Source organism: Neospora caninum, chromosome II (genome assembly GCF_000208865.1).
Source record: "Neospora caninum Liverpool complete genome, chromosome II".
NCBI classification, from domain to species: Eukaryota; Apicomplexa; class Conoidasida; order Eucoccidiorida; family Sarcocystidae; genus Neospora; species Neospora caninum.
The window spans coordinates 117,532-138,133 of NC_018387.1; the positions used below are offsets into that span (position 1 = coordinate 117,532).

The following is a 20,602-nucleotide window of genomic DNA, read 5'->3' on the forward strand; positions in this document are numbered from 1 at the left end:
CGAGGTCCGTGCACTTCGTGTCGCGCAATGTTTAAACCCCGGGGACGCGTGCAAAAATCATGTCGGGGAGGAAGGATGCTTTCGCCTGGAGCATTTTTGCCGAATTTCGCGTCTCGTGTGCCCGTGGGGACATGCCGGACTATCAGAAACCGGATAGATTTTTGTGTATGAAGAGGCTCGAGTGTAACGGTAGTACTATCAAGCCTCTTTTTTCAAATAGATTTCAAGGGAATCATTGACATTCAACCTCGCTGCTACAGGAGAGAGTCGCTTCGCTTGCAAGGCAGCTCGCAATGCGTGAGTGTAACACGAGCAGCGTTCGAAAGGACACTCACGGTGAGTCCCTTCGTCTAAAGTATGGGAGACCACATTTTCCCGATAGTGTTTTCGTGCATTTGCGATATCTGTCTTCGCGCGAAAACAGTGACAAAGCGAGAGAGAAATCACGGGATACGCCTCGCGGCTCTCTCTCCCCGAACCTTTGACAAACACATGCGATATATGACAGAAACGTGTTGGCACGACCAGCTAGGGAAACACGTTCACCGGGCTTCCTGCGGCTGCCTCCACGCATTTCTCCCACAGAAAAAGCATTGCACAGAAGAGCGAACGTTGCAACCTGTCCCAGGGAGTGTAAGTGCACCTCAGCCTGGCCCATTTGGCCAAGTCTACTTGTCGAAACTAGCCGCACAACCTACGACCTTTTGCCATCGCGCGCACAAATAAACTATACATGGAAGGGCACGCGCGCGGTAAAGAGAATGCTCCAAAAGCACGCAGACGCCCACTTCCCCCAGAGTCTCGCGGGGCATACTCCGGTTCTTCCTGGCGCTTTACCGGGACTGCCGATACACTGCAGCTGTCGAGGACTGCACAGCGGCGCCATCTCGAAATGTAGATCACGACTGCGGGGGGCCGCCAACTGGTTGTTCCCAAAATCCGGCAGCGAATTCTCCAGCGACACACACGTGCCAGGGCGTTTCGTGTCTGTCGTGCACAGTTGCCAGGTGAACTCGTAGAGGGAAATGTGGCAAGGTAGTCTGAGAGGCAGCGACACCCGAATGCAACTCTTTCTCGGCTCGCTCGCGCACCTTCTACAGGGGAGATATCCATCGCAACTAGCTATAGTAGGTCCACTGCTTCTGAGCGTCTCTCACGCATCCATTCCCTTTCTGCGATTAGATGCTGGGAAAAAAAACAGTCCAGAGTGCACCCCTGGGCAGTCGCTAAGGATCCGTACTCCATGTGTACTCGCGAGGATTGGGTGTGCCGTCTACATAGCGCCGCTGCAAACGGAGAGAATGGAGACGCGTGAAGCGAACCGGGAAAGCGCGGATACGGAGCCGGTGCGGAGGAAAACGCGGATACGGAGCCGGTGCGGAGGAAAACGCGTGTAGGGCGTCGAGGCACATTCTTTGAATGGGCTATGTGAGGCTTTTCCAAGCTTCCCTCGGGGTATCCTTTCTGATGCGGCGATGCCTCGAGTCGAACTGCGGCATGTGTTTTTCGGCGACGGTTAAGATTTTGCACACACAGTCGTTTCTTATGGCTAGACAAAAGTCGCACACGCATAGCTCTTCACCATAGCTGACAACGCACACAAGGCTGGGGGCTCAAAAACCAAGCCTGCCGGGTGTCGGGCTTCATTTCATTTCCGTCCTGAAGCCTCTGCTTTCTGCGTTCGACGTGCCTGTGAGGAATGAAGCTTGCGAGGGACACGGGCACGCACACACCCTCTCTGCGACTCAACTCCGCGTTCGATCCCGCGTTCTTCGGGTTAGAGCTCGGAGCGGCTAGGTTCTGGGCCCGTGGGCGTCTCAGGAAAACCACCTGTTTGAGTCGACGCATGAGAGCCCTCCGGCGCCCGTATTTCCACGAACTCAAACTGCGTTTAGAAATATCTTTTCTTCCTCCGTTTGGCGGAGCTCGCGGGGCTCGCCAGCCGGAAATCTATTGTGCGCATGCACGCTTAACACAGCCAAGCCCCGGGACCGTCCGTAGCCGACATTCTGTTTCTTTCTCAGCTTCACACTTGCGGCTTTTTCAACTTTCACTCATCTTGTCTTTCTCTTCAGCCAGCGGATCCCGTCCTTTGCTTGCTCTCGCTCGGGAACCACGGGTGTTCCCGTTTCTCCCCTCTGTTGAAAAGCTGCAACTTCTCGAGTCGCTCTCGTGTCTCTCTGTCTCTGTTTTCTCTCCCCCGTCTCCCACCGCATGCTCGCTCCAGCTCACTTAGTGTTCTCTAGACACGATATTCACCTTGTGGATCCAGAGTCCGTGATGCATGCGTTTTTCAACCTCCACGTTGAGGTTCTCTTCTCGCGAGAAACACGCGCCACGCAGTGACTTCCCAGGGTGGACGAGATGGCTGCGCGGGTGTCTTCTTGTTGCTCACCTTCCTCGAGCGTCGTTTCTCCTCTTCGGCGCAGCTTAGAAGAAGCTGCCGCGGTGGCGAAGACACGAGGGATCCACTGCGGTGGCCCTGTCCCCCCGCGGTCGCACGCCCGGCCTCCGACGTTTCTTCCACACGCCCAACGAGGGCCTGAACTGCCTGCGAACCAACGGCGCCTGCCTCTTGCTGAGGCGCATTGGTGGACTCAGCGAATGTCTGATTTCTTGCGCGGAGAAGCGCCTCACTTCAGCTCAACGAAGGCAACAAGTTCCACCAGACACGTTAATGCAAGGTCGCCTCGTCTTTCCGCAGCCGAAGGGGCATGCAAACAATCCCCCGCAGCTGTCCTCGTGTCCAGACACGTATCCACTCCGATCGAGCTACCCTTCGTGCACTCAAACAGGCGGTTTCTCTCGCCTTCTCCCTCCGCCTCGTCCTCGTTTCCGTACTCATCTTCGAGTCCAGGTTCTGCCGCTGCCTCTACCTCTGTCTCACGCTCTGCTTCCCTTGTCACCGCCTCTTTACGGCCCTCTGTGTTCTCGTCTGCGTCGCTCTCTTTCTTGCATCCTTCGATATCGCCTTTCGCCAAATCTCGCGCTTGTCTGCCCCTCTCGGCTCGTCACACTTCGCTGGGCGCGAACCTCGCTCACAAAGCCGCCCTCGTGCCGCAAGGGGGGTGTCTAGACAGCCAAAGTGTGGGAAGGCGGTCGTATTCGGGAGAACCCCGCATCCGAAACAAAAACAGCCGCCATACGTCAGAGTGGATTAAAAGGCAAATCACCGACAGATATGTCCTTCGGGCGCAAGAGGTAGGCAAAAACCTCTTTTCTTTTGACGGTTTATCGGCCCTCCATTCGGGATGCAGGATGTGTCACAGTGGTTCCCCTGTCCCTCTGGAGCCACCAGTATCTTCATCTCGCCAGTAGGACCGTTGCGGGATCGAATCGCAAAAACTGGTGAATTGCCGTGTTGCCTCTTTCTTTCCCTTCCTCACTTAAACGGCATCGGGACTGCCTCCGTGTCTCCGCTTTCGTGCGCACAGTTTTCACTTTTTTTCTTCCTCATGACATCCTCGAGGCGTCACCGACGCCTCAAGTTGAATTGCGGCATGCTGCATGCGAGCCATGTTCCATTACATATACATATATACAAATATATATATATATATATACATATATATATGTTCTTGACCCGGTTCTTGTGGGTCTGCCGTGTCTTTTTATCTCTGTACATTTTTGCTCCTACGTACTCACATCTGAAGAGTAGTTATTTGCGTGGAATAAAATGCGGTGCGGTGCCTATCCGATAAGACTGTCAGTGGAGCTTCTGATTGGAAAGCGTCCTGCAACCATGCACGCGTTTGTTTGCCACCTTTACGCTCTCAAGAGAACGACTTCAGACTGCAGTATCTGCTCATCTGATCTATCACTCCTCTCAATCAACAAGCATATACGTACGCATGCACATATATATATATACATGTAGATATGTGTGTATACGTGTGTATGCATGTGTTCATGTTTGTGCGTGTATGCATGTGTGCATGTCGGTAGGTGTCTGTGTGCAGTTGGAAGTTTATTTGTGTGAGTTCGGATGGCGGGTTTTTTGTAGCGGAACCTTCGCAGTCGCGCGGCGTTCAAACTGGAGCAGCTGGATGATGAGTTTTTGTTTTTTCGGAAGAACCAAGTCGTCGTCGATCTCGGAGCGTACCCTGGAGGCTGGAGTCAGGTTGCTCTGGACCGCATTCGCGCTGGCGGGGGAGAAGGAAGAGTCGTTGCGGTTGACCCTGTCGCCATGGATCCCGTAAGAGGTTCACCACAAAGATCGCCTCCTCAGCAGGAGCTCGTGGGTTTCCTGTCCCTCACTTTCTCATTTCGTCTTTCTGTGCCTCGTTCGCCTTTTCTACCTTTCTCTTCCCTCCCCTGCCCTCACGTCTCTGTCTCCTTCTCTTGCGATGCGTTCGTGGTGCTCCTCCGCTCTGTCGCGTTCTCTCCTGTGTCCTCGCGCTCTCTCCTGTGTCCTCGCGCCCTCGCTCTCTTCTTTCCGGGTTGTCGTGGCTCGTCCCTTTGTGTTGTTTCTCATCTGTTCCTTGTTCTGAAATGATTTTCCTGGAACGCGTCCACGGCCCATGAAGGGGGACGAACACCCGGAGAGAACTGCCAGGTGGATCACCTTGATTCTTCCGGAAATGCATCTCTTGCTCCCCGCCCCCCTGCGTGCCTCGTTTCCTTTCCATTTCCTTTCTTTCCTTTCACTTCCTTTCTTTCCTTTCATTTCCTTTCTTTCTTTTCTTCCCTTTCTTTTCTTTCTTTTTGTTCCTCCCGTAGCTCCCGCACCACACGTTCATCCAGGGCAGCGTCGGCCAAGCAGGAACGCTGCAGGCGCTCCTCGAGGGGTTGGGCGAGTCGAAGGCAGACGTCGTCCTCAGCGACATGGCGCCTGCATGCATCGGGGTGAAGCAGGATGATCACCTGAACTGCGCCGAGCTTTGTCTGCACGCGTCCGACCTCATGGAGCAGGTGAGCTGCGAGACGAAATCAAGAGGTGGGCAGAATAGTGAAACACACTTGGTAGCAGACGATGCACGAGTCGGGGGAGAAACTGAAATAGGGGACCTTGCTTCATGGACATGGAGAGCACGTGCCGCGGCCCCATCCAGAGCACTGCGGGTCTTCTCGGGAGCGTGGTCCGGCGATGTCTCCGACTTTCCTGGCGTTTTCTCGGTCGAACGTACCCGACAGAAGCGCGTTGCTTTCGAGATCCCCAAAGGCATGCAGACAGGCTGTCCGCCTGTTGTACCCCGTCAGGTGTTGAAGCTGGGATGAACGTTCGTGACGAAAATGTTTATGGGCAGCGAGACGAACAACTTCAAAATCTATCTGCGTACGCGGTTCAAAAGAGTCTCCTCTGCAAAGCCCAGGTACGCGCGGCAGAGCTCCCCAACTGTGCGGTAGAAACCGCTCGCGAAAACCGGAAAAGAGAGGGGAAGAGGGCCCAGAACGCGTGCGCGAACCGGTTCGTCCGCGGCGCCCTGACGCCTGGAAACTCCGCCCTTAGCCGGGAGAAGAGGAGAACAAAAAGGAAACGTGATTCGACGTTCTGCGCAGGCCGACGGTGCCGCTGCTCCCGATTGCCAGTCGGGAGCAGCGACGGCGGACAGAGCCATCGTTCTAGGAGACTTGCGAGGGATCTGTCCTACGGAAGAGTGCTGGACAAAAGCGACAGAAGCATGGGAAGACCTGGAGCACCGCTGGGGATCCACGCAAAAAGGCAGGTTTTGCGTTGACGAGAGCGATACGATGTGCGGGTTTGTCCGGATCGGAGATGCACAGCGAGACAGCACGTGCGGTCTTCGTAGAAAAGCGATTTGAGGCTTCTCCGGTGAACCAGCAGCTACTGGCGACGCAAGCTTCCTGTCGCCGCAAGCTTCCTGTCGCCGCAGTTCCGGAGCTCTTCCCCTGAAAGGTGTGCGGAGGCAAGGGGAGGAATCGCTAAAAACAGCGGAGGAAGAAAGCAAAGACTGAAATGGACCTTTCCTCTCCCTGTTTTCTGCATGTGTCTTTTTACCGACCATTTTGTAATTTGCTCGCAGAGCGTGTCGCCCAGAATCGCGAGAAATGTATTTCGTCTGCCAACACTTTTTGGGTCGAGAACGTCTCGCCGAGGAAGTCCAGCTCAAAGGCTGCTTCACCGGTAAAGAAGGCTATCTGTGACGTATCACCGGAGACAGAGAACCCCGTCGCGGCGAAACGACATCTGGCCGATATCAGAAGCGTGAGAAGCGTTCTCATGAAGAGGCAAGGCCGGTTCACTGTGACCTCTTCTCGCTCTAAATCGTCTTCCTCGTCTTCGTGCATGGGACAGAAAGACGCGAGAGTGAACTGGCGGCATCCGCGGGGCGAAGCTGGTGGAACCGGGAAGCGCAGGTTCACTCCTGTTTCACTTCCGTCGCCGCGAAAAAGCGCTTGGGGGTTCATTTGTACGGTCTCGTTTTTTGTGAGAAAAACGTACAGAAAAGTAGGCCACAGCTGTGTTTCGGGCTACAATGCCCGGGACGAGAGGAATGCCTCTCTGCAGGTCGGTCTCGCTTCGGCCACACAGTACGCGATGAATCAACAGATAGACCTGCAGCGTCTGTAGTGCAGCGTCTCACTGTTTCGCTAGCAAGAGCCAGTCTCTCGGGCTGCAGTTCGGAAGGAGCCGAGGATCCATGGCGGTCGGCTCCCTGTATCCGACTGTGAGAGGAAATAAAACTGCGAGTTTGGAACGCGGCGGTGCGCTACGGCCCGCGCGTCCGGTGTATCTTTCTGCAATCCTAGGGGGGACTACTGGGTTGGGCGGCACCATGGATTCGGCAGAAAAAGAAAATTCCGAGCCGGGCGGTGGTGCCCTCTCCGTGGCAGAACAGTGGCAAGGTGACCCGCGGTGCATCAATACAAGAGAGAACAATCTGTAGATGCCTTTCTTGCAACACGTTCCTTCGCTACCGCTCTCTCGTTGGGCGAAGTCTAGGCGAGAAAAAAACTCTGTGTGCTCCCTCTGTGGTTCCTGGCTAGAGAGCACAGGCTCTGTTGCATCGTGAGAACGACGGCTTACCGGCTGATTGCTTGAGGCCCCCCCCAAGTTTCATCCGCCGACCTGGAGCAATGGAAGGCTCTCAGATGACTGAAAGGAAACTCTGCGCATTCGTCCACATTTTTGCCGCCACAAGACGCACCCCACTAACCGGTCCTCGGCCACGTCTTGCTGGAAAGACTCTTTCACAGAAGTGTGGGGACAGACTACAAGTCACCCCGTGGCATGGTTTCCAACTCTCGCAAGTCTCGGTCGTAACCGCGCCAACGCCCTTGCTGAACGGAGCAACCGCAGTGCACGACACTGCATGTCCATCGCATTTTTTTTTTACATCGAACCAGCTTGCTAGCTGCGTCCGACTCTGAGATGCAGCGACGGGAAGCTTTTCCGGTGGACGCGTCTCTGATTGTATGTGCCTAGTACAGCGCCGGGGGGGCTTTGGATGGCCTCGAGACTCTTTAAGTAGTATGGGGTGTTCGAGAGAGCGGCATGGACGAGTACTTCCCCTGTCGCTTCCCGCAACCTCTCTTGCAGGTCAGCATTCGCAGATATCGTCGCCGCTACTGTGTTTCGCTAGCAACCGGATGGGAATGTGGAACTGAGTGGCAAGTGTTTTTAGCTGCTATTGTTGTGAAAGCAGACTGAGAAATTCCTGGCGTACTGCAGTTAGATCTGCACTACGTTGTTAGACCGACGTTTCGCTTCGTAGCTCTCAAGGAAGCGGGTGCAGTGTAGTGTGGGGGCCGCGTGCCGCCACGCACGGGAATACGTTTGCATAGCTTGGATTCACCCGTTCAGAATATTTCTTGCTCAGTCTGAATTACTGGATCCTACGCGTGTCGGACCTCCTCTTTGTGATCTTTTGCCTTTCGCTACAGCGAACGTCCGCGCTCCTTGGGGGGTCCGTTGCTTCTATCGGCATCATAGGTAGCTGCTTCGCGCGTGTCCGTCTGTCACTCATCTCGCGTTGCACGATTCGAGAGTCCGGCGTGCGTCTGCATCTCAGTTAGGTGAGGATCGGGAACGCACTACCTGCGGCGTGCAGAGCATATTTTCAAGAAGGCCAGTCGCCTCTCTCTCTGCCGTTCCAAGCTAGTTTCGTCGCGCAGTTCCTGGTGGTCCGATTCTCGGTCAGTGAGCGGCGCTCCTAGACTATCCGCCATTGCTTTTCGAGCAAACTCCTCTTGCATAGAGAGCTCAGGGCGCTGAACTGATGAAATCGCGATTCTCCATCAGAAGACCGCGCCCTGTGTCTGTTGAAACTGCGGAACGGCAGACTCGAGAGGTGAAGGCGTGCCTGGCTCCTAGGTGGAATTCATGGACGAACGCTCCAACCGAGTGCTGCTGTGTCCATTGGAAGCTGTCCGTGGTGGCCTGAGTTGCGAGATCACTCCCGCAGCCGCAGGTGTGCCCAGAGGGTTCGATTGCCCGACGCAGAGCTTCGGTTTGTGCCGAGAGATGTTCTCGCTGCGCCTGTCTTTTTGCGGGGCTTTGTGCCGCTTCGAGAGCGCCACTATGCACGTGAAAAGGGAGCGCGTCTCGAGATGCCGGGTATATGTCCTGTGCGCAGCAGTCTGCTGCTTGCTGGGCGTACTGGCCCCGGGTCTCGGTTATGAGACCGATGACAGGATCGCGGAAACCATGGCGCCAGCTGACATTGATGAAGTTCCCGTTCAGGAACGCAGAAATAACGTCGAGGAACAGAGCGAGGGGATTAGACTGCAGACGCAGAGATCAGCTCCACACAGCGGCCGCTCTAGGGGTTCTTTCGTGTCACGAAGAACGTCGGCGTTGACCTCGAAGTTGAGGAGGAACCGGAAGGCCATTGTTATGGGAGTAGTTGGCGTGGCCGCAGTCTTGGCTGCGCTGTATGTAGCCAGGCGATGGTGGACGCAGAAACCAAGAGAACCAGGAGATTCCCCCCCCCCTGAAGAACCAGGAGATTCCCCACCGCGCGCTGGAAAACCGAAAGCTCCTTCCCAACCCCCTACGGAGCGTCGAGATGTTCCCACCGGGGTCCGCCAGGTGGGGGCTCGTGACCTTCCAGCACCGCCGGCCTCTCACACAGCGCTACTGGCGTGCTTGGAGAACAGGCAAATAGAATTTTTTGGACCGTCGAATTCCCCCCACGGCTTCACACCACTCTACGATCCGGAGCCACAGAAGCGCGTTGCAATGGTGGACGCGGGGACGAACGCGCTGTTCATTGGCGGGGCGGGAGTAAACGGGGAGGTGGCGAGGCTGCTCACCGAGGAGGCAAGAAGGCACGAGGTCCGGCTGACCCCTGAACAGCTCTCTGAGCACAGTAAACGAGTCCAGGAAGATTTGCTTCGACTCGCCGTACAACATCCGAGAACTTTGATAGAGCTAGACACTGGCGCCCGTTCCCCGGTTTTCGCCAGGTCTTACGGCTTCGTCAGCGTTGTCCCAGGAACCGGATGGGACGAGTCCCAAACGGGGAGGAACGTCGGTGCGACGTTCATCCACATTCTGAAGGATGAAGTCACTCCGTACGGCGATCCGAAGAACAACGCCATGGTGTACACCGTTGCACCCTCAGGCAACGCGCCTGACGCCTCGTATTCTCAGGCGTGTAAGTCCGGGCCATCGCCCGTGAAGAACGCTGGCGCGGTGTCTTTGCACCTCCGCGTCACTTCCGTGATAGTTGTTTGTCGTGTTGTTCTGTGGAACCACTCACGGCAGGCATCACTCTTCGAACTGCGTGCGAGAGAAAGTACCCCGTGCAGGATTGAAAGAAAGGGGGGGGAAGTCAGAATCGGACGACGTGTCGTTCTCTGGCGTCGGGGTGCCTGGCGATTTCTTTTGGGTCCCCTGCGTGTGTGCCAGTATACCTAGACCCTGAGCCGTGTGTATGGCCATGTCGCTGCATCTCTGGAGTGGGCGTATTCTCTTGCGTATTTTTGTGATCAGATCAGGCCACGATTAAGGGCGTTGTTGGAGCTGTTTCAGAGTTCAACAGAACGCCGGAAGGAGAACAGAACCCAATCGAGGCGATCCGTATGCCTTTTTTGGGAGCCGGGTACTTTAGGGGGGAACGCGACCTGCAGTCCATTGGCAGGTACAACGCCGTAGGGACTGCTGAGGCCGTCTCACAGTATGAACCGACTTTCGATTTTCAGTACATGTACGACCCCAGCGGCGCCCTCAAGGACGGTTTCTGGCACGTTGAACACCAGCTTTGGTCTGGTGGAAAAGGCTGAAGTGTCAAGAATTCCTTAGCAACTACAAATACCACGCCACCGAATGGCGAAGGCAGCTGCGACTTCGTTCCACGACATGCAATAAAGTGAAAGGCGCCGCGCGCGAGGCGGATATTCGGGAAAAAGCTGTGCGTGGAAACGTCAGACCTTTGCGGAGAGGCATCTCTCTCCGCGTGTTTTCTCTGCCTTGTTTGGCGCTTTCGCTTGAAAACCAAGCAATTCACCGGCCGGCGTCGCAGTGCGGCTCCTGACCGCGTTCCCTGCGCGCCTACCTCCCAAAAGCGGGTGATGACCTAACTCTCAAGGGAGGGGTTCCACTTTGTTTTTACGTGCCTGAAGGAGGCTACGAACGTTTACTTCCCTGCTCTTTACATGCACTCCCGTTTATAGCAGGGGAGTCCGGGGGTGAGCTGTGTACAGGGTGGAGCTGTTACAAGATTCGCCATGCCACCTAGCCGGCGTGAACCGCGAAAAATATCAGGTTCTTCACAGTATCGTCATCGAGGGACAGGACACATCTTCGAGGTCCGTGCACTTCGTGTCGCGCAATGTTTAAACCCCGGGGACGCGTGCAAAAATCATGTCGGGGAGGAAGGATGCTTTCGCCTGGAGCATTTTTGCCGAATTTCGCGTCTCGTGTGCCCGTGGGGACATGCCGGACTATCAGAAACCGGATAGATTTTTGTGTATGAAGAGGCTCGAGTGTAACGGTAGTACTATCAAGCCTCTTTTTTCAAATAGATTTCAAGGGAATCATTGACATTCAACCTCGCTGCTACAGGAGAGAGTCGCTTCGCTTGCAAGGCAGCTCGCAATGCGTGAGTGTAACACGAGCAGCGTTCGAAAGGACACTCACGGTGAGTCCCTTCGTCTAAAGTATGGGAGACCACATTTTCCCGATAGTGTTTTCGTGCATTTGCGATATCTGTCTTCGCGCGAAAACAGTGACAAAGCGAGAGAGAAATCACGGGATACGCCTCGCGGCTCTCTCTCCCCGAACCTTTGACAAACACATGCGATATATGACAGAAACGTGTTGGCACGACCAGCTAGGGAAACACGTTCACCGGGCTTCCTGCGGCTGCCTCCACGCATTTCTCCCACAGAAAAAGCATTGCACAGAAGAGCGAACGTTGCAACCTGTCCCAGGGAGTGTAAGTGCACCTCAGCCTGGCCCATTTGGCCAAGTCTACTTGTCGAAACTAGCCGCACAACCTACGACCTTTTGCCATCGCGCGCACAAATAAACTATACATGGAAGGGCACGCGCGCGGTAAAGAGAATGCTCCAAAAGCACGCAGACGCCCACTTCCCCCAGAGTCTCGCGGGGCATACTCCGGTTCTTCCTGGCGCTTTACCGGGACTGCCGATACACTGCAGCAAACCCGGGTCACTCCACCCCCAGCTACGAACAGACAGATGACCGGTTGACATGCGCACGCATACACGCGTATCTATCGCTATAAGGAGATTTCTCATCTACTGCACACATTCATCTTTCTTACAGTCGAAATGGAAGAACGAAGTGTGCGCGCAGTCAATGACACGCACAAGATTGCTGAGATACCACGCGTGGCGCCGCTCGCATTTGCCGGGCGAGAGGCCACAACAAAAACTCTATCGACACGGCGCAGTGCCGTTTTCACCAGATACCTTTATTTCTTCTTCACCTGCCCACCGACACACGCACGCCGTCGCAACTGCATCTCCATGTACACTTGAGGCGCCGACAGTTCTTCTTCCGGCAAGGGAATGTCGTCGTGACGTTTGAAGCCCAGCGCCGTGTAGAAGCCAACCGCTGAGGAAACGCCCAGCGGGGAGGAAAGAACCGAGTGTGGCACAAACTCAGCGACGGACAGACAGACACAGGGAGCAGTTTCCAGTTCCAGCAAAAGCAAACGACGCCACGGCGGTCAAGAGACGAGCGGGGGCGCCCAGCACACTCCACGCCAAAAAACGAAAGAACGGACCACCGGTAGAGATTCCCTTCCGACGGCAGAGAGAAAGGCACACCTAGCAAATATGCTGATAGCGGCGGGGCCTTGTCGAGCGAACCCTTCCTCAAACGAAGACCTGAGCGCTGCGTCGTTTTTCGGTCGCTCGCTGAATGTTTCCAGTTCCGGCTGCTTGCAAATGTTCGGGTTCAGAAGTGCCCTGGACTCTCCTGAATAGATTCTGAATGCACTTATTAGGGGCAAAAAGCCACAAGCGGCTTTTTCGATCTGGAAAAACTCAAATCTAAACCCTTCGTCCAACACTACCCACAACGAGCTCCGCTTACCGGGCTTCAAGGCAGACAGGTTGATCGAGGTCAACCCCCTGTTGCTTTTCGCAACCTGGATGATTCCCTTCACGAGTTTCTTCCCGTAACCGCGTCCTCGGCAGTCTTCGAGAACGGCGATCTTCCCCACCTGCAGCGCCTGCAGCGTCAAGTCGATGCGATACACGATGAACCCGAGGCATCGACGAGCCGGAGTTGACGGGGCCTCGGTCAAAATGCGGAGGCGCCACTTCTTCTTCGAGGTTACTTCGAGACACTTTTGCTCAAAAACGCGCAGCGACAGAGCGTTGCTCTCGTCCAGCAGCGTCTTCATTGCCGGATCGTGCAAACGCGCCACGACGTCGTCGACTACGACCGTGTCTTTGCACGAGGGAAAAGAAGCGGAGGAAAAATCGGCCTCTCTACGGACTTGTACAGTCGTCTGCTCCTCTTCTTGGCCTTCCTTCTCTCCCTCCCTCTCCGCGTCTCGCGCGGTTCCCAACTGTTCACCGCCCGCTCGCGAGGCTTCCTCTCGCAAAAAATCTGCGCGCTCCGCCGAATCGCCTTCTCCTAATCCCGATCGCGTACCCCTCGCTGGAGCGTCTTCTCGCGCGTCCTTCCTCGCGTTCGCTTCTCCCTCTCCCTTTCCTTCCCCCCCCGCCCTTAGGCCCTCCCCCAGGCTGGCCGCTCGGGTCTCGCCGCTTGCCTTCTCTGCCGCGATGCTCGACGCGCCTCTCCCTTCTATCGCGCAGTCTCCCCATCCTGCACGGGTGTCCGTTTTCGCCTCTCCTGCAGCGCGTTTCTCCTCCGTTTCAACTGCCGAGCGCCTTTCCGTCAGTCCCTGTTTGGTCAGACAGGAGACGGCGGAGAAGAAGGCGGCTGCAACGGAAACGACAGCCGCATCGTCGGCGCCTTTCCCCCTCGCCCCTCGCACGCCCGGGAAGCTGAACCAGCGAAGACCCCTGCCCCGCCGCTCTTCGCTGTCTGGGGCGCAGCCGATGCCGCCCTCTTGCCGCAACGCGTCGCCCGAGGCAAGCAACATGGAGGCGGAAAGAGACACAACTCTGACGAAACGGAGACAGGGCGACAGCGAGAAGCGCGTCGGGAAAGAAGGCCCAAAGCAGACGAACGGCAGAAACAGAGAGAGGCGGAGAGGTTTCGAACGGAGGGTCACAGGAAGCGACGGAGCCCAACACGGATGGCGAGAGCGCGAGGAAGCGAACAGGCCGGGTAGATTCGAAAAAGGACCAAACAGGTGTTTTTCACGAGGAACCAGCCACAGAGCTGTCCGTGTAGATCGCTTTTTCCGGGAGAAGGCGACGGCGCAGCATACGCGGAGAGGCGAAAAAGGTCCAAGAGAGGGCACGCCTCTTCTCGCCGACTCAACAGAGTCCTCTCCGCCTCGAAATTCTTCCGCTCGGGAAAGGGCCCTGGTGAACCTTGTGTGACAGGCGGTTCGTGCGTTGCTAGTAGCCCGCAAAAATTTGGAAGACGCGTCAGCGACGAAGCCCTACATCGCTCTTTCCTCCGCAAAAAACTCCTGCAAGTTCTGTCTCCCACCGGGCGCTTTTTTCCTGCGGCGATGCCGCCAGTTCAGCCACGGGGGAGTGATCAGTGGAGAGGCGAAGACGTCAAGTCCTCCTGTGCCCCGAGGTTCAGACATCCAATCTAGCATGCAAAAAGGGAGGAGGCGGGAAGAAAAAGAGAGAAGCCCTCCCAGCGACAGCCCTCCCTCCGCTGGCGTTTTTCGCGGGCGCCTCTGGAATTTCGCCGAGCGGTGCTGACGGAACGGCAACCGCTCCGTGACAAAAGCGCCCCGTACGAGAGGCGAAAGCACACGGCTTCCCGGCTCTCTGTGCAGGCGCCGAGTTCTGCCGAGACGCGCCGAGTGGCGAGAAACCCGAGAGGCAGAAACAGACCAGTGAGAGGCGTAACCAGCCCTGTTGCGCGTCCGGCTTTCCTCGCGCTCCCCCGAGGCCCGCCCAAACCCGAGAGTGAGGGAAAGGGCGAAGCGATAAAAACATGAAAACGACGGCGAAAGACTCCCGGTGTCGAGAGCCGAAACCACTCGAGAGGAGGCAGAGCTTCGAGGAGAGCGGGGTTTCGCGAGACAACCTGCGGCCGGGGTCTGCGTAGCTCCGCGAGAAGGAATATCTCGGGGGGGTTTTCTGTTGCGAGGGGCGCACGTCTGGAGAGCGGAGGGAACTCGCCTGGGGTTCGCCTGGAGAGCGCGAAGCAACTTCGGCGCAGAGAGCAGAAGCAAAAGCGAGAAAACCGACGGGGGGAACAGCCAAAATGTGCGCGACTGAGAAAGAGGGGTCGGCTCGGCGCTGGGATATCGCCGAAGAAGCGCACGAAAAATGTCTACGGGGGCCGTGTCTCGTTGTCTTGCGCGCAGAGTTCGGGGGTTTGAACCTTCGAAAAGGGGACGGCGAGGGAAAAGGGATGCGCGGAGAAGAAAACGCGGAAATCGCGGGAAAAAACTCGGGCGTGCACAGAGTCGAGTGCCGCCATCCAGAGCCCACGTGACTCGGCAGCTCTATCGAGAAAGCTCGAGCGCGGCGCTTCGGCTTATAGACGGGGTAAATGGCGAGCCGCGAAAGGTTCCGCTTGTTTCGGCGTGGCGCGGGAGAGAGAGAGACGGGAAGGACGCCGGTTTTCACCAACGCGTAGGGAAGAAGTTCATTCCTTTTGCGTCTCTCCTCTCTACTCTATATATCCGGATTGAAAAAACTGCGGAGGAGGAGGGCGGTGTCTGCGCCCAGCCACGTCTGAGTAGTTCCCTGTTTTTCCCTAGTCTAACCGCCGTAGTCGAGCAGGCCCGAAGTCGTGTCCGCAAACACAGAATCTCTCTGAAGCAATAGTTGTCTTGTTCGCGTTTTTCCACAGAATATGCAAGCTTAGCTGTGCGGAAACCATTTCTCGCGACACACTCCCCGCGCGCGAGCTCCAAGCCGTGTGTGCGCTTTCATCGAGAGTTCCTTCCTTCTGTCTTGTCTTCTTCGTTTCCTCCCGCTTCCCGTCTCGCTGTCTGGACACACCGTCTGCGTCCTCTCCTCCACAGAGTTTCTCACGGGGATTCGCGCGGCGTCCCTCTGCGCCTTTCTTTGCCGTCGCCCCTTCGTCGCGGCCCGAGGGTCCGTCGCGCCGTGTCGGTTTCCGTCTACTCTCTTTCTGCCATCTTTTCGTCAAAATTTCCACGCAAGATGGGGCTGCTGACGCTCCCTCACTGGTTTTCGAACGTGCCTTGGCTGCACGTGTATCTGGGGTTCTCCCTCTCGGTCGAGTGCTTCGAGCAGTACTTGAACACTCGGCAGCTGAAAAGGTACGACGCCCCGAAACCGCCTGCGAAGCTGGCGCACCTCGTGACGGAGGAGGAGTACGCCAAAAGCAACGCGTACAACAAAGACAAGATGCGCTTCGGCATCTTCTCGTCGCTTTTTCAGACGTCCATCTCGCTCATCTCCACTGCCTGCTTCCTCGGCCCGTACTTGTGGCGGCTGGCCGGAACGCTCGTCGGAAAGAATGGAAACGAATACACGCAGTCCCTCGTCGACCTCGCCCTCAGCGCGGTGATCGGCGAGTGTATCTCCACCCCCTTCCAGCTGTACGGGGACTTTGTCGTCGAGGAAAAACACGGCTTCAACAAAAAAACGCTCGCCCTCTTTTTCAAAGACAAACTCCTCAGCCTCGGCTTGACGAGTCTCATCGGCGGACCCGTCGCCTACGCCGCCATCTGGCTGATCAAGTGGGGGGGAAAATCCTTCTATCTCTGGGTACCGACGCCACACGCAAACACGAAAAGCGCTCCGGAGCGCCCGACTAACCCGCAAACAAAAACACACATTCACGGCAGCTTCTCCGCTCCTCCACACAAACATGTATCTACAGTGTACGCGTAGATGCGATGCATCTACGGTAAGCATATATATCTGTGTTCTAGATGTATCTAACGTATCTACGGTATGCCTTTTCAGATGCATATGTGCATATATATATGTATATATATTTATATATATGGATGTATATATATATATATAGATGTATATATATTTATATATATAGATGTATGTATACATATACATATATATATATATATATATATGTATACGCATATGTATATGCAGGGCCGTTCGGGGATTTTTAAGTGGAAAGAGACACAGATACATGGGGTGATAGATGCGCATCGAAGCGCCAAAGAAGAAGGTGATTTGTGCTGCTTTTCCACTGGCGAAGAAACTCTCGGAGAAAGTCAAAAGTAGCGCGGCCTCGGGCGACTGCCGCCTCTGCGTGAATGTGACGCGCGCGGATTCTGTCTCGACAGTGTCTCCGTTCTGACGCAGCTCTGGGGCTTCTCGGTGGCAACGGTCATTGCGATGATGTTCATCTACCCGAATCTGATTGCGCCGCTCTTCAACAAATTCGAGCCTCTGAAGGACGAAGAGCTCCGAGGCAAAATCTGCGACTTGGTGAGAGGAAGGCGACCTGAGAACACGCCGGAGTCTTCTGTTGCGTCGCGCCGTGTGTCCTCGCGACGCTTCCCCTTCTTTTCCTCCCTTCCTCTTCTACACAGAAGGGAGAAAAAGGGAAGCGATGGGACGTAAGAAGAGACATAGGAAGAGATGGAAAGGCACAGACTAGGAGATGGAGGGCGCGCGTTTTGTCTTCGCTGAATCTCTGCCACTTAGTTGTTCGGTTCCGTCTCTCGCCGAGGAGAGAGACAGGGCGGCAGAGGAGCCTTTCTCTGTCTCTTGAGGCTGCACCGTTTGCGTCGCGTATTGAGCGTCGCTGCGCAAAGCTGCAAACCGTCTCTGTTCACAAATCCGTTCTTCGTCGCAGCATCGGGCGCAGCGCCGACCACGACATGAAATTCCTTAAAATGAGTCATCGCGAGTTCCCACTCGTGCACTTGCACGTCTGACGAAAAGGTGGGTATATATGTGTGGCGTCAGAGAGTCGCTGTCGCGTGTCGTGTCTGTTTTGCTTTAGGCAAAGAAGCTGGATTTCCCCCTCACAAAATTGTACGAAATGGACAACTCCAAGCGCTCGGGACACAGCAACGCGTATTTCTACGGCTTCTGGTGGTCAAAGCGAATCGTTCTTTACGACACTCTCCTCCATCTGCCTCACGACCAAATCCTCGCAATTCTCGGTAAGAACGCAAAAACGCCTTCTTGCTTGCGTGACCATTCACAAACGAAGAGCTCCCTCATTCTCCCTCTTCCTCTCCCTCATTCTCCCTCTTTCTCGTTCTCCCTCTTCCTCTCTCTCATTCTCCCTCTTTCTCGTTCTCCCTCTTCCTCTCTCTCGTTCTCCCTCTTCCTCTCTCTCGTTCTTCCTCGTCCTCTTTCTCGTTCTCCCTCTTCCTCTTCCTCTGGTGTTTCGCTCGTCCTGGGTTGTGGGTCGGCCACCGGTTTCGTTTTTGCAAGCGAGTTTGCGGAACCAGTTGCAGTGCATTCTGTTTTTTAGGTGAGACATCGGTCTCTGTGGTCTCCTCGAGTCCCTTTGGACGCGCGCCGAATGCCGGTCGGTGGGCGGATGCGATCCTTCTCGCGGTTCCCGTGTTCCGGCGTGTCAGGTCACGAGATGGGACACTGGAAGAAGAACCACACAACAAAAATGATGGCCGTGAATTTCCTCCAGCTGTTCTGCACCCTTTACCTCTTTGGACTCGTCATGGGAAGCGACGCTCTCTTTGACAGCTTCGGCTACACAGACACCCGCGCCTCCGTCGTCGGCCTCAAACTCTTCAGCAACATCTTCCTGCCTGTAAGGCAACGCCCCTCTTCATACTCGCAAAGACCCTCACGAACGCCACAGAGGATGCACATGCTCACGCAACACGCACCGCGGAGACCTACGAACACACATCTCCATTTCATCTGTACACGAACGCCACACACACACACCCAATATATATATCTATATATATCTATTTATCAATATAGGTATATGTATAGCTATATAGATATATATATATATATATACAGGTGTAGGTGAACGGAGATATTTAGATATGTATGTATGCCTTTGTTTTTGTGGAAATTCAAAGACATGTCACAGCTTTGCCATCCCCTTTCCGGGTCTTTCACGTTCTCGCGTGTTTTTCTGCTGCCTGGTGCACCAGTTCTGTGGAGGCAAAACGAAGCCTGTGTGTCAGAAGGTGTAGACGCGTGTCACGGAGCGGCTCTGCGCACGGGCGACGGTTGCGTTGCGTCAGTGGTGTGGCAACGCGTTCGAAATGCGGGTTCTCTGTGCGCATCCTCCTCGGTTCAGGTGAACACCTTGATTTCGCTTATGATGACGATTTACTCCCGAAAAAACGAGTTCGAAGCGGATGCATTCGCCTGCGAACTGGGGTACTCGGAGCCTCTCAAGCAAGGCTTGGTCGCCATTCACGCCGAAAACAAATCGTGCCTTGACCCTGATCCCTGGTACGCCTGCTCACATAAAACTGGCGAAAGCACCGATGCAAACGCGACGGTACCTCTCGATACATGCTTAAAATGCACGGGTGAAACACAGATATACACTTGTAGAGTTCCAAGGTAGATGACTGGGTGGAGGAACGGTCTATTTATCTACATATGTATACATAGATATCCATATATATATATATATATATATATATATATATATATATATTTACACACACATAAATATCCATTAGATACAGATGTATATCCGAGGAAAGAGAGATTTCGTTGTTGCTGGAGCATGGCCTTAATGATGATTCTCGAAGTGTCTCGCATGTTTTTTCCCCAGGTTCTCCTTTTGGCACTACAGCCACCCGCCCCTCTTGGAGCGTCTTCGCGCGATCGAAGCGATCCAAGAGAAGGAAGAGAAGGAAAATTGATTTTTCCAGCAGTGCGCGCATGCGGTCGCCGTCCCGTTTTTGCCTCCCCTGAGTTCCTCGCTGTGAGGTGCCTCAGTTTGCATCCCGATGTGTCTTCCCAGAACGCTCTCCTCAAGACGGGACACATCTCGATCCCTGCCCGTGTTTTTATATCGACTGAGGACAAAGCGCATGCAGGCTGTGCATGCAGTGACTGCATGCACCAGCTCTGTTCCTTCACATGAAATCAGAAACTGCTCGTGGGAAGATCCCTTTTTCCTTGCTTTGCTTCTTAGCGCGACAATCTTGCGATCCCAAGTTTCCTTTATTTCCGCACCAGCAGCTACCCAGGCAGGCACCTACCTAATATATATATATATATATATATATATATATATATATATATGTCTTCACACATTATATATAATATCTATAGATATGTGTACTGGTTCGTGTCTATGGCCCACCGATTTACGATCCTTACAGCACGCAAAACCCTCCATTCACTGGGGTGATTCCACTCTTGCAGTGATGGCCTCCTCGTCCAAGAAACGGGTCCTCGCAATGATACAAATTGATGCGTCGAGGGCGTGGGGTTGGTAGCCCTTTCGCACTTTCTTCAGGTTTTTCTGCTTTGGAGGCTGGAGTGTTGGAGAGGTACGCAGTGCGGTGGACTCTGCAAAGACGTGCACTCTTTTTTAGAAATTGCCTGCCGGCTGGAGCGATCGCAAATGCAAGACGCGTAGACGGGTTGCCATTTCTCAGGGGTTTTCTCTGGACAGAGTTTGAGTTTTGTTCAACCCACAAAAACTCACAAAGACAAAGTTTTTCTCCGCAGAGAACCTCTCCCCGAGATTCTTCGCGCAGGCGTGGACAGAAAAGGAGATCGCGTTAATTCTTGGGAAAACGACTTCCGAATCCCAATATAGATTGGTACAAAGAAGTTACCATTTCCGTACAAAGCCGGCATTAAGAACACCCGAGACGGCGGCCAGGATCCAACAGGAGCCGAAGAAAAAACGGAAAAGCAGAAGACGGAGTCACACAGGCCAGTTGAAAAGAGAGACACAACGCTTCAAAGATGCGGAAAGACGGGATTCCGCATTCGAAAAAAGCTTCAGTCAAAACTGCCAACTTTGAAAGAAGCGTATCCATATATATATATATATATATATATATATATATATGTCAGCATGAAATTTTTCGGGGACCTTTGTGCCTTGCAATAGCCGTACACGGAAGAGACACGTGGAAATCTGTTGGCAAGAGTTTCGCGCTTGCAAGGTTAAAGCGTGCATTGTTACGCGACGCGTGACATC

General features: G+C 54.7%; 4 protein-coding genes across 4 annotated transcripts; 3 read left to right on the plus strand and 1 right to left on the minus strand.

Annotated features, from left to right (window-relative positions):
* Positions 1 to 2,364: 2,364 nt before the first annotated feature.
* Positions 2,365 to 6,105, plus strand: NCLIV_004720 (putative ribosomal RNA large subunit methyltransferase J; the record flags this gene model as incomplete). The annotated part of the gene is made up of 5 exons (XM_003879981.1): positions 2,365 to 3,201; positions 4,004 to 4,195; positions 4,720 to 4,911; positions 5,251 to 5,312; positions 5,985 to 6,105. The coding sequence occupies 5 exons, from the start codon at positions 2,365 to 2,367 to the stop codon at positions 6,103 to 6,105; spliced, it is 1,404 nt and encodes a 467-aa protein (XP_003880030.1).
* Positions 6,106 to 8,608: 2,503 nt separating this feature from the next.
* On the plus strand, positions 8,609 to 9,823 carry NCLIV_004730 (hypothetical protein; the record flags this gene model as incomplete). Its single annotated transcript, XM_003879982.1, has 2 exons — positions 8,609 to 9,560; positions 9,633 to 9,823. The coding sequence occupies 2 exons, from the start codon at positions 8,609 to 8,611 to the stop codon at positions 9,821 to 9,823; spliced, it is 1,143 nt and encodes a 380-aa protein (XP_003880031.1).
* Positions 9,824 to 11,805: 1,982 nt separating this feature from the next.
* NCLIV_004740 (putative acetyltransferase domain-containing protein) lies at positions 11,806 to 13,490 on the minus strand (the record flags this gene model as incomplete). Its single annotated transcript, XM_003879983.1, has 2 exons — positions 11,806 to 11,858; positions 12,470 to 13,490. The coding sequence occupies 2 exons, from the start codon at positions 13,488 to 13,490 to the stop codon at positions 11,806 to 11,808; spliced, it is 1,074 nt and encodes a 357-aa protein (XP_003880032.1).
* Positions 13,491 to 15,654: 2,164 nt separating this feature from the next.
* NCLIV_004750 (putative peptidase family M48 domain-containing protein) lies at positions 15,655 to 19,304 on the plus strand (the record flags this gene model as incomplete). Its single annotated transcript, XM_003879984.1, has 6 exons — positions 15,655 to 16,196; positions 16,773 to 16,917; positions 17,438 to 17,600; positions 18,027 to 18,217; positions 18,725 to 18,882; positions 19,214 to 19,304. 6 exons carry the CDS (start codon positions 15,655 to 15,657, stop codon positions 19,302 to 19,304), a joined length of 1,290 nt encoding a protein of 429 aa, XP_003880033.1.
* Positions 19,305 to 20,602: the final 1,298 nt, after the last annotated feature.